General features: G+C 39.6%; 1 protein-coding gene across 1 annotated transcript; it reads right to left on the bottom strand.

Annotated features, from left to right (window-relative positions):
- Nucleotides 1-3,679: 3,679 nt before the first annotated feature.
- Nucleotides 3,680-15,568, bottom strand: LOC143736765 (uncharacterized). Its single transcript, XM_077227459.1, has 2 exons — nucleotides 15,478-15,568; nucleotides 3,680-5,614 (listed from the first exon to the last, which is right to left on the bottom strand). The coding sequence occupies exons 1-2, from the start codon at nucleotides 15,486-15,488 to the stop codon at nucleotides 4,030-4,032; spliced, it is 1,596 nt and encodes a 531-aa protein (XP_077083574.1). The 5' UTR covers nucleotides 15,489-15,568; the 3' UTR covers nucleotides 3,680-4,029.
- Nucleotides 15,569-15,971: the final 403 nt, after the last annotated feature.

A 15,971-nucleotide genomic window follows, 5' to 3' on the forward strand; every position in this document is an offset into this window, starting at 1 on the left:
CTTCTTGAAGCGGTAATGTTTTCTATTACCGTCTGCAGATATAGCCAGCATGTCTGGTGTGCATGCTGGGCATTTAAAGGGCTCCATCAGGCACAGATCTTCTTTCTTAAAGTTGCAGAAGGCAAACTCCCGAAAGACTCTGTGGAATGTATCACCACAAATACTACCCGTCTGGAAAGAAGGATGGTATTATTTTGGTTAATAAAACATTTTGAAGTCTGGAATTCAAACAGCCCTTACCCAACCAGTGCAAAGAGATCGATGATCAAGCATCCTGATGCTTGTTGGGATAAAGCTGGGCTGGCTAATTTCATCTGCTCAAATGATATGAACAGATCAAACTTGAACAGCATTTGGCAGCTGGTGGTTGCTGGCCAGTATCTGAATTCAAGCAAGTCACTAATCCCAGGAGTCCATTTGGAAGAACAAAGTGGACAGCTTATACATGGCAGACACAGGTTGTATGGACCCTAAAACAAACATGTGTTTACTATTTATACCAGTATTTGTACAGCACAGGACAAAAGCATATAGTAAGCCACTATTATGCTTGACTTCATCTGGTTGGATATAAAAAGGTAGAAGGAAGTGATAAAACATACCGTTGATAGTCACCAAAACAGTCTGCTTTCCTGGGATAATTGTGAAATCTTGGTTTGGACCACAGGAACAGATTTGCATCGGTGGAGGAAATGGAAGCATACACACTGCAGTAAATCAAATTTCAGAAAGTAATATCAGTAATGTCTACACATTTACTCAACAAATTAAAAAAAATACAAAATAAAAATATTCAGTTAAAGGAAACTGCAGAGGACACCTACTACATTATCTGAACATACCTTGTTCACTGAGTTGATATTGACCACTTTCATCAACCACCACTAAGGATGATGGTGGAATAGGTTTTAAAAAAACATCAAACATAGCTTCTCTATCATGGAAAACATTTTTTCTGTGGATCTCGTTGTTACATGTTGAATAGAAAAACTGATTTCTTGAGGGAACACAGTCTAGGCACCGGACAACAGTAGCAACAGTTTTGCATTGTTGACAGCAATGCTGGGTTACTCTCTCTTCAGACAACATGCAATTTAACAATTTAACATTGGTCCTCGTCGGCTTTTTAACAGCCGATTCGACATGTTGAATCGGTGTCGGGCCGTCGGTGAAAGAGGGAACTCTGATTGGCTGTTCAGCTTAGTGAACGAGTCAGTGCACGAGAATAATAGCAAAACAGAGAGCAAAGAAGTCAAAACGGTACAGATAGAAGGCTGCTGTTATGCTACGTCATCTTACATGAGTGTTCCTTGGCAAATATTTAAATATTAACATGAGTGGAGTGGAATAAAGAAAGTGTTTAACAGGATTGATATTCAAAACGGTAAGCACGCACTATCCAGATAGCAACATTGTTTCGGCCCAGATCCGGCCCACATCTGGCACTTGTGGGATGCGGATCTGGCCCACATGCAGCTTGGAATGACGGTGCTTGGGTGGCCCACTCCTGTTTGCCAGATCTGGGCCACAAGCAGACCATAGCAATGCCACATGTCAGCCAAGAGCGAAGAAATAAACCAGAAATTGACTTTATCTGAGCCACAAAATATGTGTATATTAAATATGGAGTCATCTCAACCTTAATAAGCCTGTTAACAAGCAGAATCACGGAAGGACATAAGAGAATAGAAAAAGAGATAAGCAGAAACACAAGAACTACGACTGACTTCAGACACAGCCTTAGATGAAATAACCTGAAGATAAAAGAAAACATTAAATCTGTGAAGATCTCAGCAGAGGAGGATTAAACAACTCCACAAACAGCATTACCAGCTTCACTTATTACTAACCAGACTGACTTTATTTCTGTCAGACTTCTACAGAAGTTTTTATTGAGAATTAACAGAGGTTTAAGTCTAATGTTTTTCATTTGAAGTCACCATAATAGTGATTAGTGTTTCCATTAGTTGGGCTCTTAAGTCTTAAAATATCTTTTGTCGTTTTTTGGCCGTTGTGACAGTGTGTTTAGTCAAACACATTTGTAGCAGCAAAGAAAGCTAAAGTGAAATGAGATCAGGTTATAATGGTTACCTGTTGATGGTTTTATAATCATCATGAAAAAGCTTGATTCACTGATGACTTTGGAATCTAACAATTGTGTTGATCTGTTAATACACTGCAAAATCCCCAGTGTGAAATTAACACTTCTCAGTGTTTATATGAGTCCACACTCAGAGAGTGTTAAATGAACACTGAAGCAGGGCTAAAGTTAATGAGATAATTAAGTGATTAATTGAGTGACAATTGAGCATTATTGAAGACACCTGATGTTAACAAGCAGAATCACTGAAGGAGAACATTGTAATTGGTATGTTACCATTATGGAGATCAGTGTTTGCTTAAGTTGGGCTGTTGACCCTTAAGTCATTAACTCTAGATTGTGTTTGGCTGTTGCACCTGAGTTATAACAGCCAGATGAACAAAGAGAAAAGGCGATTGTTTTATATATCATTGTTTTATAGTCTATACAGTATTTAATACAATTACGTCAAAAGTAACTGTAATTAAATTATATAAAAAATAAGAGCAATCCCTTTAAGAATTCCCTTTTGCAAGGGAAAAGTAATTACACCCAACACTGGTTGTGACAAAACTTTTGATTGTCACCATTGTTGAGATTCAAATGCTGATTGTTGATGTCTGTGTGTGTTGAAGTGATGCAGGAATATCAAATGTCATGCTCTATATGATTTCAATATCCTTCAAAATAACTGATTACTGAAACATTGCTGGATCTCATGCTGTAGAATCACAGTACTATAATCAATAAATACAAAATAAAAACACCCATCAAATCAAAGATTAGACACAGAAAGTGATCAGTGAATCAGACAAGTCCAAGACATTTATGGCATCATCACAACAGCCAAAAACACCTGCAACATCTTGCCATAAAAAAAAAACATCTTGCTTTATGAATTCACATTTACAGCAGACAGTGAAAAACTAAAGATAAAGAGTCAAAGGTCAAGAGTACAACTAAAGCAAACTCTTATCACCATAATGGAGACTACAAATTTAATTATTTTCAATAAAACAACATCTCAATCTCTGTTAATTATCAACAAGAACTTTAGTACATGTATGACTGAAACAATGTCAAACTGGTTTGTAAATTAGTTTCACACTCAGTGTTGCTGGAAGTCAGTTGCAGTTCTTGTGTTTCTGTTTATCCTTTTTTCTGGTCTTCTGGTCTCTGTCCTTCAGTGATCTGCTTGTTAACAGTAGGTGTTCATCAGTGTCTGAATTCACTCACTCTGAATCTCCCTCAAGTGGATTATATTAGTGAACAAATGTAGGGCATAGTGAATGAGGGTATAAGGTGTGCTTTTTGAACACATCCTCTGAGTGTCGACTTTGAGCGCTGATAATTCACAGTATATTCATGTAGGCTACTTTCTCGAAAATTACAAATATTACACAGAATGCATTGCTTTTTACGGTATATTACTGTTTTAATAGAAAATGGTATGTTACTGTCAGAATTATGCCGTTTTTTTACAGCAAGATTTTACAGGGCAGATATTTGTCCTTTAGAAACAAACCTGAAGTTAAAGACGTTGGCTGGCTTGACTCAACATTTTGACTGGAATAGAAATCAAATGAAGAAAATATCAAGTTTATGATGTCTGAAATTTATTTATTTTAGTTTTAACAATTTTCATACACAGATAATATGAAGGAAATAACAATATAAGCAAAAGGAAAAGCATTTTATCAAAATGCTTTGTGTATCAAAACAAAAATTGTATCTTTTATAATAACAAAAATCTATCATCCAGTACCCAAAAATTAGACTAGTCATTTAAAGAAAGTCATGGAGTATGTATTGATTTGTTAACCTAAATAATTTCTAAATATTATAGTATTCTTGTTCATTTATTTATCATGCTAAAGGGAATTATGTACTTTCTCGTTGCAAGAAGTCTTAATGTACATTGATTCATCTCTTGTCTTCCCTACATTTGTTCATTGCCCAGCAAGGAAAAGTTTTGACAGACCAGCTTTCAGATAACTCAGAGCATCTTTAGTCGCTTCTTCAGCTTCAGCGATTCTCCTCATTTCCTCCAGTTCTCGGACCCAGTCTTTTTTCCCAGCCTCTCTCACTCTGGGGATGAAGAAGTCCAGATGCTGAAGAGTGAAGGCCGAGTCTGGCTTTAATGCGATCTGAGACAGATGCTTGATGGTGTTGTACGCATTGAACAAAAGAATTTGCTTCTGGTCCTCAATCTCTTTCAGATCTTTCTCAAGTGAATCCATTATAAACAAAAACCTCTTGTTTTTTTCTTGAGCTTTTTCATAATCCTTATTAAATTCATCAAATTCCATCATCACAACTGAGGATTTGATGACATATTTCTTGTTTTCTTTGACGTGTTTGCTGTGGTGGCACTTTCCTGTGCACACGGTGCAATGACCGTTTTGCATGACTTCACATTTGCTGGGATTCGAAACCCACCAGCAGTCAAACTCATGGCAGTTTTCCTCACAGACGGTGCAGGTCGTCGCCTTCCTGTGCTTCCATGAAGCGCTTTCAATGGGCACCTTCTCTTTGACAGTCTTTTTTAATTTAATGTTAAAGTTTTTAAAAGTCTCAATCTTTTCCTTGTTTTGTTTAATTGCCTCCTGTATCTGAAGTACTTCATCCTTTTTCTGCTCTTTCTCTAGAAATCGCAGCTTTAAGTTGCAGATGGACGCTTCTAATTGAATGCGCTCGATCAGGACATTTGAAGTCAACTCTAAACTTCTTTTGTTCATTTCATTCAGAGACTGAAGGAATTGCTTCATGCCATCCATGCTTTCTTCCCAGGCATGTCTTTGTGCTTTAATGTGTCGTTCATTACGAATGTCAGCCTGCCGGTTGTTGAATAAGAAATGAACAGGCTGGTTATTGTGGTCTCGTTTGCAGGGGATTCTAGCTTTATTAATGGCGCCGAGGACGTTTTTGGGTGGCAGACCATCAGAGTGTGTGATTAGAAACACAATGTTGTTCACAATGTCTTTTCCAAACAAAGACAGAATTGAACTGATAATGTAATGCTGTCTGTCTGAGAGACGATTCTTAGACGCTTGAGTCACAAAACATACGGCTTCGACTTCACAAACTCCATCACTACTTTGAAACAGTGTGGATAAATTTGCAGCAACCTCCAGATCTTTTTCCAGTCCTCTAGTGTCTCCGTAGCCTGGAGTATCAATGATGGTGAGAGATATGGGACTCTTTATAGGAAAGAGCTCATACATGGTGATTTCAGAGGTTTGTGATTCTGCTTGGTCTCTGGCTTCTTCTTCTGTGATTTCATACCATAGTTCTTCCTCAAACTTCACCTCTAGTAAGAAGTTGACCATGTTGTTGATGAGAGTCGTCTTGCCAGCGCCGGTTTCTCCCACCAGCAGAACAATTTTGTTTTGTTTACTGGTGTCTTTTTTCCCATAAGTCCATTTTCTGACTTTTCCATTATCATCAAGCACTTTTCTATCTGTGTGAAGACGGTACCGTTTCGGAGGACCTTGATGAATAAGAGTTGATCTGCGTGGTTGAAGATTTGGCTGTCTGTAAAATAAGGAGGCAAATGTTTATAAAAACATTTGCATTGAATTAATTGAAGGCTAGAAATACCCATCAAAATACAGACATTTTAAACATGTTCATATACATGTTAAGACACATTATTATAATAGGAAGTCCATCAAAATAAATAACTTCCATCCGAATAACTTCATTTAAAAAACATTCATATTTACCTCTAGATCAGTCACTTTCTCATGGCATGATGTCATGTTACTTTTAGACGAAAAAAATGGTTGGAGGTTTTATATCAATTAATTTGACCACAGCAAAATCACCAGTGTTAAATGAACACGCCTCAGTGTACATATGTGTCCAACTACAAGGTGTTGAAATGAAACTGAGGCAGTGTTAAAGGGTAACTAAAACCAAAAACCATTTTTTTTATTTAATAATCTGTAAGAATGGTGCTTTATTAGTGCTATACTTTGTTTCGAGTAAATATTTTGACATTTGGTATAAAGTGTTTTAATTCTACACTATATGGTGTTAAAACGGCCTAGTGCTGCCCTCTTCAGGTTGAACGGTGGCAACTGCAGTTGAATTTTCCTATTGGAAGTTGTTTCCCTGCTTGACGCAAGCAGGCACCAGCTCACCACGCCCTTGGTATAGCCTCAGCCCCTGGTATAAAAACATATTGTTCCTTCAAAACCACTTTAGCGAGTCAGGAGTTGGAATTGCGAGTATTGAAAATGATCAGGATAGCGTATATTAGCATCTAGTTAGCATATTCACAATTCTCATCTCTAGATGTGAATACCGCAACGGATACTTTATGCTCCACTTTAACTTCTTCTTTAGACACTATCTGCCCTCTCTTCTCCAGGCCAGCACGCGCTACCCCCTCTAACCCCTGGTTATCTGAGGTTCTTCGTGAACACCGGACTAAACTCAGGGCAATGGAGAGAAAATGGCGCAAATCAAAAGATACATCTGACCTGAGTACACAGCAAAATCCCCAGTGTACATATGTACACTCCTGGTGTACATATAGGTCCAACTACAGGGTGTTAAAAATGAACACTGAAGCAGTGTTGAAGTTAATGAGATAATTTAGTGATTAATTAAGTGATGATTGGCCATTAGTGGTGACACCTGATGTTAATAAGAAGAATCATTGAAGGAAAGAGAAACAACAAGAACAGAAAAAAGAGAAACACAAGAAATACTGACTTCGAGCCATTAGACATTATTGTACGTATTATTACCAGTGTATTTCTGTCATACATCTACACACAATCTTATTTATATTGAACAGCAGTTTAGATGGTAATGCTTTATGGAATGTTTCGTTTCATGTCACCATTATGGCGATCAGTGTTTGCTTTAGTTGGGCTCTGGACTCTTTTTCGCTTTTTAACATTATTTTAATCTCTGGCTGCTCCAACTCTGTGTTTATAAAGCACATGTGTTACTGCAAGAGAAAACATGACATGGGCTGTGTTTCCCGAAAGCATCGTAAGCCTAATTTGATCGTACAGACCTTTTGTTGCAATCGTTCTATGATCAAGTTAGGCTTAAAATGCTTTTAGGAAACACAGCCCAGGTCATGATGGTTATGTTTAAATTATGAAATTACAATCCTGTAGTGTCCTGATTCACTCAACCAGCATTATAAACTGATTATACAAAGGTTCTATTCATTAAAGTAGCTAATTCCAGCAGTGCTTTAATAATCTGAAGGTTTTAAAATCACACACAGATATCAAGAATCTACATATGAATCTCAACAATGGTGACAATCACACACAAGATTCATATTGCAGTGCATGATGGGAGCCACCAATCAAAATGCATCCATGGCTCCCATCATGCATTGCAGTAGGAATAAATTATACAGCTGAAATGTCCTGTAATTTTCATTGTTTTTCCTGTTTGCTTTATTTTTTTTTTGCTATTGTTTTGTTATGACTTTAATAGCTTGTTTTGTGATGTTCAGAGTTGATGTGTGTCACTAGTTTGTTTATTGTCACCATTGTTGTGATTTATATGCTGATTATTGATGTTTGTGTGTCTAAACACAACAGCTCAAGTGCAAAAAGATTTTTCAAAATTGTTCATATTTCTGTTGGATCTCAAACTGTAGAATCTCAGGGCTACAATCACCAATACTAAAATGCAACATCAATCATATAGACAAGGATTTAGACTCTGAATGACATCAGTGAATCAGGTCACTACGTGATGATAATGTCATCATCACAACATATTGTTAGCAGGTTTTTTCGTGCAATAACAAATGCGCTTTATAAACACAATGTTGGAGAAGCCAGAGATAAACTTACAATAAAAAAAAAAAGGTTCAAGAGCCCAACTAAAACAAACACTGACCACCATAATGGTGGCTTGAAATGAAAAATTCCATAAAACATTGCCGTCTAAACTTCTGTTGATTCTCAATATCTTTTGTAGATGTATGACAGAAATAAAGTCACACTGGTAATAATAAGTGCAATAATATGTAAAGGCTCGAAGTCAGTAGTTCTTGTGTTTCTCTTTTTTTCCGTTCTTGTTGTTTCTCTTTCCTTCAATGATTCTGCTTATTAACATCAGGTGTCACCACTAATGGCCAATCATCACTTAATTAATCACTTAATTATCTCATTAACTTCAACACTGCTTCAGTGTTCATTTTTAACACCCTGTAGTTGGACCTATATGTACACCAGGAGTGTTCATTTAACACTGGGGATTTTGCTGTGTATGTACCAATCTCTGCTCTCTTTCTTTTCTGCTGATGTTCACGCCGCAAAATCTTCATATTTCCACAACAAGATCAACACCGCCTCTAACACACGAACACTTTTCAAGGCATTCAACTCTCTCCTCTGTCCACCTCCACCACCACCCTCCTCCTCGCTAACTGCTGATGATTTTGCTAACTTCTTCACTAACAAAACAACAACCATTAGCAGTCAGTTCTCTCCTCCACACACACTGGAACCTAGGCCAACCTCTCCCACAGCCAATAACCTTCTCTCCTCCTTCTCTCCACTAACCGAGGAAGAAGTATCTAAACTTCTCCTCTCCAGTCATCCTACCACCTGCCCTCTAGACCCCATCCCCTCACACCTTCTACAAGCCATCTCTCCCACACTTCTACAAGCACTCACACACATCATCAACTCATCCCTCCATACTGGCATTTTTCCTACAGCATTTAAGCAGGCTCGGGTAACCCCACTGCTTAAAAAACCAACATTAAACACATCACTTCTAGAGAATTACAGACCTGTCTCTCTCCTACCATTCATTGCAAAAACACTTGAACGAGTTGCTTTCAACCAGGTATCATCTTTCCTGTCTCTGAACAACCAGCTGGATGTTAACCAATCTGGCTTCAAGAAAGGGCATTCGACCGAGACCACATTACTTTCAGTCACAGAAGCCCTGCGGATCGCTAAAGCTGCTTCCAAATCATCAGTTCTCATTCTCCTAGACCTGTCTGCTGCCTTCGACACTGTGAATCATCAGATCCTTCTGTCCACCCTCTCATCACTGGGAATCACTGGAACTTCCCTCCACTGGTTTGAGTCCTATCTCACAGGTAGGTCATTCAGGGTCGCATGGAGAGGCGAGATATCCAAAGCACATCGACTGACCACAGGGGTTCCCCAGGGGTCAGTCCTTGGACCCCTCCTCTTCTCCATTTACACCACATCACTGGGACCCATCATACAGGCACATGGTTTCTCTTACCACTGCTATGCTGATGACACCCAGCTCTACCTCTCATTTCAACCAGACGATCCCACAGTAGCTGCACGTATCTCTAGCTGTCTGGCGGACATCTCGGCATGGATGAAGGAACATCACCTGCAGCTCAATCTGGCAAAGACTGAGCTTCTCGTCCTCCCTGCCAATCCGTCTCTACAGCACGACTTCACTATCCAGCTAGACTCATCCTCAATCACCCCATCAAGGTCAGTCAGAAATCTTGGAGTAATCTTTGATGACCAGCTAACCTTCACAGACCACATTTCAAAGACAGCTCGATCATGCAGGTTTGCAATGCACAACATCAGGAAGATCAGGCCTTTCCTAACTGAGCATGGAACACAACTTCTTGTCCAGGCCCTGGTTATTTCTAGGCTTGATTACTGCAATGCTCTTCTAGCTGGTCTTCCATCATGTGCAACTAAACCCTTACAAATGATCCAGTATGCTGCTGCTCGTCTTGTCTTCAACGAGCCCAAAAGAGCCCACGTCACACTGCTGTTCATCTCCCTGCATTGGCTACCACTCGCTGCTCGAATCAAGTTCAAGGCGCTGACACTTGCTTACAGATTGTCCACCGGCTCAGCTCCCTCCTACTTTCACTCGCTCCTACGGGTCTACATCCCTACCAGAAGCCGACGATCGGCCAAGGAGCGACGGCTTGTGGTGCCATCACAGCGAGGCACAAAATCACTGTTCAGAACATTCTCATTCACGTTTCCATGCTGGTGGAATGATCTCCCCACCCTCGTCCGGAATGCAGAATCCCTGACAGCATTCAAAAGACAACTGAAAACTCATCTCTTCCGTGAGCACTTAACATAGAAAAAAACACACAAAAAAAACAACAATTTTCTTGAAATCTTCGCTTGTCTGGTTTATGCTACTGTGAGCAATGTTTGAACTTGGTATTCTGAGCACTTCTTGCGTTGTTTTTGCCTCTCCATGATGACTCGCTTGGTTTAATCCTCAAATGTAAGTCGCTTTGGATAAAAGCGTCTGCTAAATGACTAAATGTAAATGTAAATGTAACATTTATATACTTATTTAGGTTATTTCGTGTAGCCTAGGTAGTTAATTAGCATAGTTGTTAGTGTAGTAATGCTAGAAGCATAGTTAGTTAGTAGCATAGTATTGCATCAGTTAGGATAGCTTCAAGTTAGCGTAGATTTTTAGAATTAGCTTTATCTGTATTTAGTACAGTGGTTAGGAGGTAATGTCACTCTTTACATCTTGTGCGGATCGTAGCACACAAGTCTTGTACATGACCATTCATCACATAGTTATAGGCATCTAAAGATTTATATCCCCTCAGTTTCTCTTTACACTCGGTTTCTCTATCGAGTAGGTGTAGAAGTCGCACTCCACCGGAGGTAGCGTTAACGTTAATCCTGTCAGATCGTCCATCCATTGAGTGAGTGTGTACGGGTCAGCCAATCTGGTTCCGTCAGTTAAAATTATCTTTTGCAAATAACAATCATGGTCCTGGACAGTGAGTGACCTTGCACATTAAGAAAAATAGGATTTTCTCCAGTCATTGTTAAAAAACAAGCTAACAAAACTTGCAAACTAACGTTAGTGATCGGCCAGAGGGATCGTTCAGCCACCAATTAAGCTCTGCCACAAAAAAAAGTCACCATGTTTACTAACTGAAAAGGGGTCTATACAACGAGCGAGTGTGTCGGTGTTCTTCTGGAAGACTCTCCCAGTGCTGGTGCTTTCTATGCTTTCCACAGTGAGAGTGCTCTAGTGATCGTGTGCTTCTGAGCTCTCAACTGCTGTTTTAACAGCATCTAGTCTCTGTGTTTGTGTTTGTTGACAGTTGGTTAGAGGGCAAAGAAGTGAGTGCTTCACTGTTTCAGTTCACTGTTCTTTGTGCTCCGGCACTGGTGACTGGTCCCATTTCCTGAAAGAGCAACACGCGTGCGTTTGTGTCTTTTTCAAGATGCCATTCCATCCGTGCGTTTCTGGGTGCGGTAGGGCTCTGTCCCCCTCTGACGGTCACAATTACTGCATCACGTGTTTGGGCTGCAGCAGCTCTTGTGGATGATTCATGTTCCCACAGCGGGAATATGACCATCTCGTTGTTGAGATCAAGACTCGCCTTTATTTGTGAAGGTGGAGTCCCTACTCCCATGCCCTGCTCTAGTGTTTCTTCTGGGGCAACTTCCGTAGAAGAAGGCTAAAGTGCGTTCCTGAGAGGGCCACTCTGGGATGGAGTGTCTGTTCCGCCGCTGGCTCCCAAAAAAACGGACATTTTTAAACAACCCACATTTTCAAAGAAAGAGCAATTTCCTCTGTCCCTGGGTTCCAAGAGAGCCAGACTGGCGGTGTGCGGCCCTGCAAAGCCTTTCACCCCTCATCCCCCTCTGGAATCACCAGCCGGCACTTGGGTGCGTTCGAGGACACGGTCACGCCTTCTCACGCACCCCCTGCCATCATGTGGAGACATGTAAGTGTTGCACCGGGCCTTCCGAGCCGACTCCCTATCCTACATCTCGCTGCCCCACCCTGGGTACGTCTGTGGTGCCCCTGGTCCCCCTGGCCCGGTTCGTAGATGCTTAAAATGCTCCCAACCTGGTGTTGAGATAATGTGCCCCTGGCAGGAGCGTGGACATCGCATTCCTACTGGCGAAGGATGTGATAGAGCCAGTCCCTCCAGCCGATATGAAGATCGGTATCTCTAGCCCGTACTTCATTGTACCCAAGAAAGGTGGTATGTTACGGCCAATCTTGGACCTGCAAGTCTTGATTTGGGCCCTTTTTTGAGCTTCCATTCAAGTAGCTAAATCAGAGACACATTTTAGAATGCTCCATCCCCAAGCAGCATTTCCACCGTCTGCAGCGTACGACCTGAAGGACGGTACTTAGGATCTCTATCCTTCCGCAACACAGGCCATACCTGTGTTTTGTAGTGTTTGAGGGTTCGAAGTCAGTACAAAGTCCTACCCTTCGAGTGCTGCACAGCCACTTGGGTCTTTAGGTCAACTAGGACAAGAGTAAACTCGCCTATGGGCTGATAATCTCTTTTTCCGGTATGGAGATGGACTTGGTCCAACACTTCTCTCAGGAGGAAAGTGTCTGGTTGGTGATAAACAGAACTGAGAAAGGGTCCCACTGAAACTTTGCAGAAACTCCTGAGAAATATGGCAGACGCAGCTGCAATAGCACGGCTTCCTCCATTTGAAGACCGCTTCACGGCCGAGTCCTGTGGTGGCCGTGGCAGAGCGGCAAACTCTGCGTGACAATCACCTGGCCTGCACGCCTTGATCGCAAGGTTCCTGAGGGGAGCGAGGAGACTGAATCTGCCTCGTGCCCCCTCTATACCCTCTTGGGACTTATGTCTCGTGCTACAACACTGCAGAGACTGTAGAGGCAGCTGAGTTTTTAAGAGAACAGTTATACTGTTTGCTTGGCCTCTATCAAGAGAGTAGGAGACCTGCACACATTTTCGGTTGAAAGAATCGTGCTGGAATCAGGGCCGGCCAACTCTCACGGTATCCTGAGACCCTGGCCTGCATATGTGCCCTAGGTTTCTACCTCTCCCTTAAATGGGACCAGGTGGTGAGCCTGCAAGCGCTGCCCCGGAGGAGGCAGACCCAGCCCTGGCTTTTCTCTGTCCCTTTCGCTTCTTGCGGTTATTCCTTCCTTTCCAAAAAAAGGGAACGCTATCTCAGTGGTCTTGTGGAACGGCAGTGACTTCCCTGGCCTAAGTCTTATCCCATCTCCGCCTCAATAATGCGGGGGGATCAGAAGGCTTTTGTCTAGGCACTGGAAGGTGGTAGCACTAGTGTTGTTTTAATTGAGATCCCAATCAGTCGACACGTCAACTACGTTGAACGTGAGCAGCTGAAAGGGAACGTCTCGGTTATGTATGTAACCCTCGTTCCCTGAAGGAGGGAACGGAGGCGTAGTCCTGTCGCCACTATTGCTGGATCACCGCTGACTCTGGGCTCCGGTCGGCTCCTCAGCAAAAAACAACTGGTGCGTGTGGAAAACTGGAAAAACGCCAATGTGCATTGACTCATTTTAACGTAGATGACAGGCTCCCTAAACATGATCCAAATCAGTTGACACGTCGACTACGTCTCCTTCAGGGAACGAGGGTTACATACGTAACTGAGAAAAATATGCATTTTCATAGTTGTAGCAAAATATCAATTCCACATTTAAGTGCCATTGTTTATAAAAAGGCTTTATATACTGATTACTATCATTTACACATTTTTGGGGGGTGAAACAATTTTAAACTTAAAAATATTGATTACATTTTAAAGCAATGAAATCAATTACATACTGTATAGGCCTACCGTATAAACAGAGTAAAAGTAAGTAAAAAAAAAAGAAAAAGCAGATCTGAGTAACTGCATTTGGTACATTAGCAAAAAATAATTTGTACAAATAATTCGGGAAAACTTTTAAAAAACAATATTTATGTGTAATCTGAACTGTTTTTATTTATTAGTAATATTAACTTTTATAGTATTAGTAATAATTAACTTTGAATTTACTCTAAACCTTTGTAATATATACCACACAAACACAGGTATGCATGACATTGGCCTGACAATCGTTGAATACACTCTAAAAGCTTTTACAATGATTTACTAACTTTTTTTTTTTGGTGAAACAATTTTACACTTAAACATTATTTTCATAAGAAATTATTTTCATATACCATATGACCTGAGTAAATGTAAGTAAAAAAAATAAGTAGATCTGACTAACTGCATTTGGTACATTGACAAATAAAGTTAAGTAGAAATTATTGAGGAAAACACTTAAAAAAACAATATGAGTAACATTAACTGTTTTTATTTATGAGTAATATTAACTTTTATAGTATAAGTAATATTCATTTTAATTTCCTGTAAACCTTTGTAAAATACTCGACACAACCACAGGTAAAGTTATACATGACATCGGCCTTTATTGTCGACGACGAGTAGCAATGCAGCATATTTTATACAGTTTTAACATGTATACAACATTCCCTACATTTAAACTCATATAACATATTAGAAATAAAAATTTAAAAAGTAATTCAACCATGTAATCAACCGATCTGTTATCCCATTTCCACCGTTTCAGTGCTGGTTCTCGTGCCCGAGATGCTCTGCGGGGGAATTTCAAACATCAGACCACCGTCCTGCGTTTCACTCATAGCCGAAAGATTCTGCGCTATTGAATAACCTGCCAATAACCAAAACAGTGCACAATTCTGAGAACATTTTATCATCCAAAATATTTATATGTATTATCTTTAGGAATAAAGTCGTGTTTTTTATGCAAGGCATCAGGCATTTCAACACTTGTTTAGGTGACTCACATTGCATCCAAGTATGTTGTTTGGCATTAAATAAAATGATTTAAAGCACAGTAATGATTTTATAGATCAAATAAAACATACACACACCTGAATTTCACAGAGGAAATGCACCAATTCTGCGATGCTGTGAACTGTTCTGGAGACTGGAGAGAGTTCAAAAAGCCCGCGTTCACTCAACCGTTGAGACTACATGTCAGAGTGTGGAGGAGGCGTGCTTTGTTTTAATTGAGTAAACTAACTCAATTTCTAAAGAGTGTGTTCACAATATTAATCATTTTGATTTGAATTAAGTAGTATTTGTGGTTCTTGAAACAGGTGATTAATTCTCCATTCTCAAATATTTGATAGAAATTTCACAAAATTTCATATATTTCATAAAAATGGTTGGTTGGTATATATATATATATATTAATCTGTGAATTTTAGACAAAATGAACTGTTGGATTTTTAGTCAAATATTTTGGTAGTTCAACTCAAACCGTCAAGTAAATGATATTCAGAGAATTTATTAAGTTAAGTAGGCTATTACTGTGTTATTTACTAAGCCTCTGAATTATAATTTTTTAGATATTATTATACTATATTATTATTTTTTAGAGTTTGGCTGCTTTTGAGAACAGATCCACGGGGTGAACTTAAAAAAATAAAACATTAAATCAATGAAATGTTATTTTTTAAATTAAACATTAATGAAACATTCAAAAGATTACAGGCTTAAGACCCCAGAGTTATTTATCTTAAATTAGATTTTTAAAAAATTATATTCTCCTGTAAAAAAACAACAACAATAATTTAAACTCGCCTGGGATCCATGGTGCTGGCTGGCCTGAATCTGTGCTCTCACTGAAGACCTGAAGTGTGTGAAGTGTGTGTCTGAACAATCAGCTTTGACTGAAATGCTGGTTTATTTAACAAGCCTGAAGTCCCTCCCAATCCAGTGTGTCTTACGTGTCACTGTCATCTGAATAGTCTGTTATAAAATGCCAGGTATGTATGCATGCTGTCAGAAATGTGCACTTCATGTTAATGGATTAACTCATTATAACCAAAATAACCAATTATTATTTTTAATAAATATTCATTCAAAATATTTCAATAAATATTCTACTATATAAAACAATGTTTTTTTTGTTTTTTTTCATTACATACAGGTGGCAGGTTAGGTTAAGGAAACGTTTTAATGGGTTTGAACTTATTTGTGTGTGTGTGTGTGTGTGTGTGTGTGCGTGCATGATTTAAAGCAACACTAAGTAAGAATTTTTACCTTAAAATAATGTTTTCAAAATCATTTCAGTG

The sequence above is a fragment of the Siphateles boraxobius genome, unplaced genomic scaffold (assembly GCF_051911475.1).
Source record: "Siphateles boraxobius isolate OS27281-9 unplaced genomic scaffold, OSU_SipBor_1 130, whole genome shotgun sequence".
NCBI lineage: Eukaryota > Metazoa > Chordata > Actinopteri > Cypriniformes > Leuciscidae > Siphateles > Siphateles boraxobius.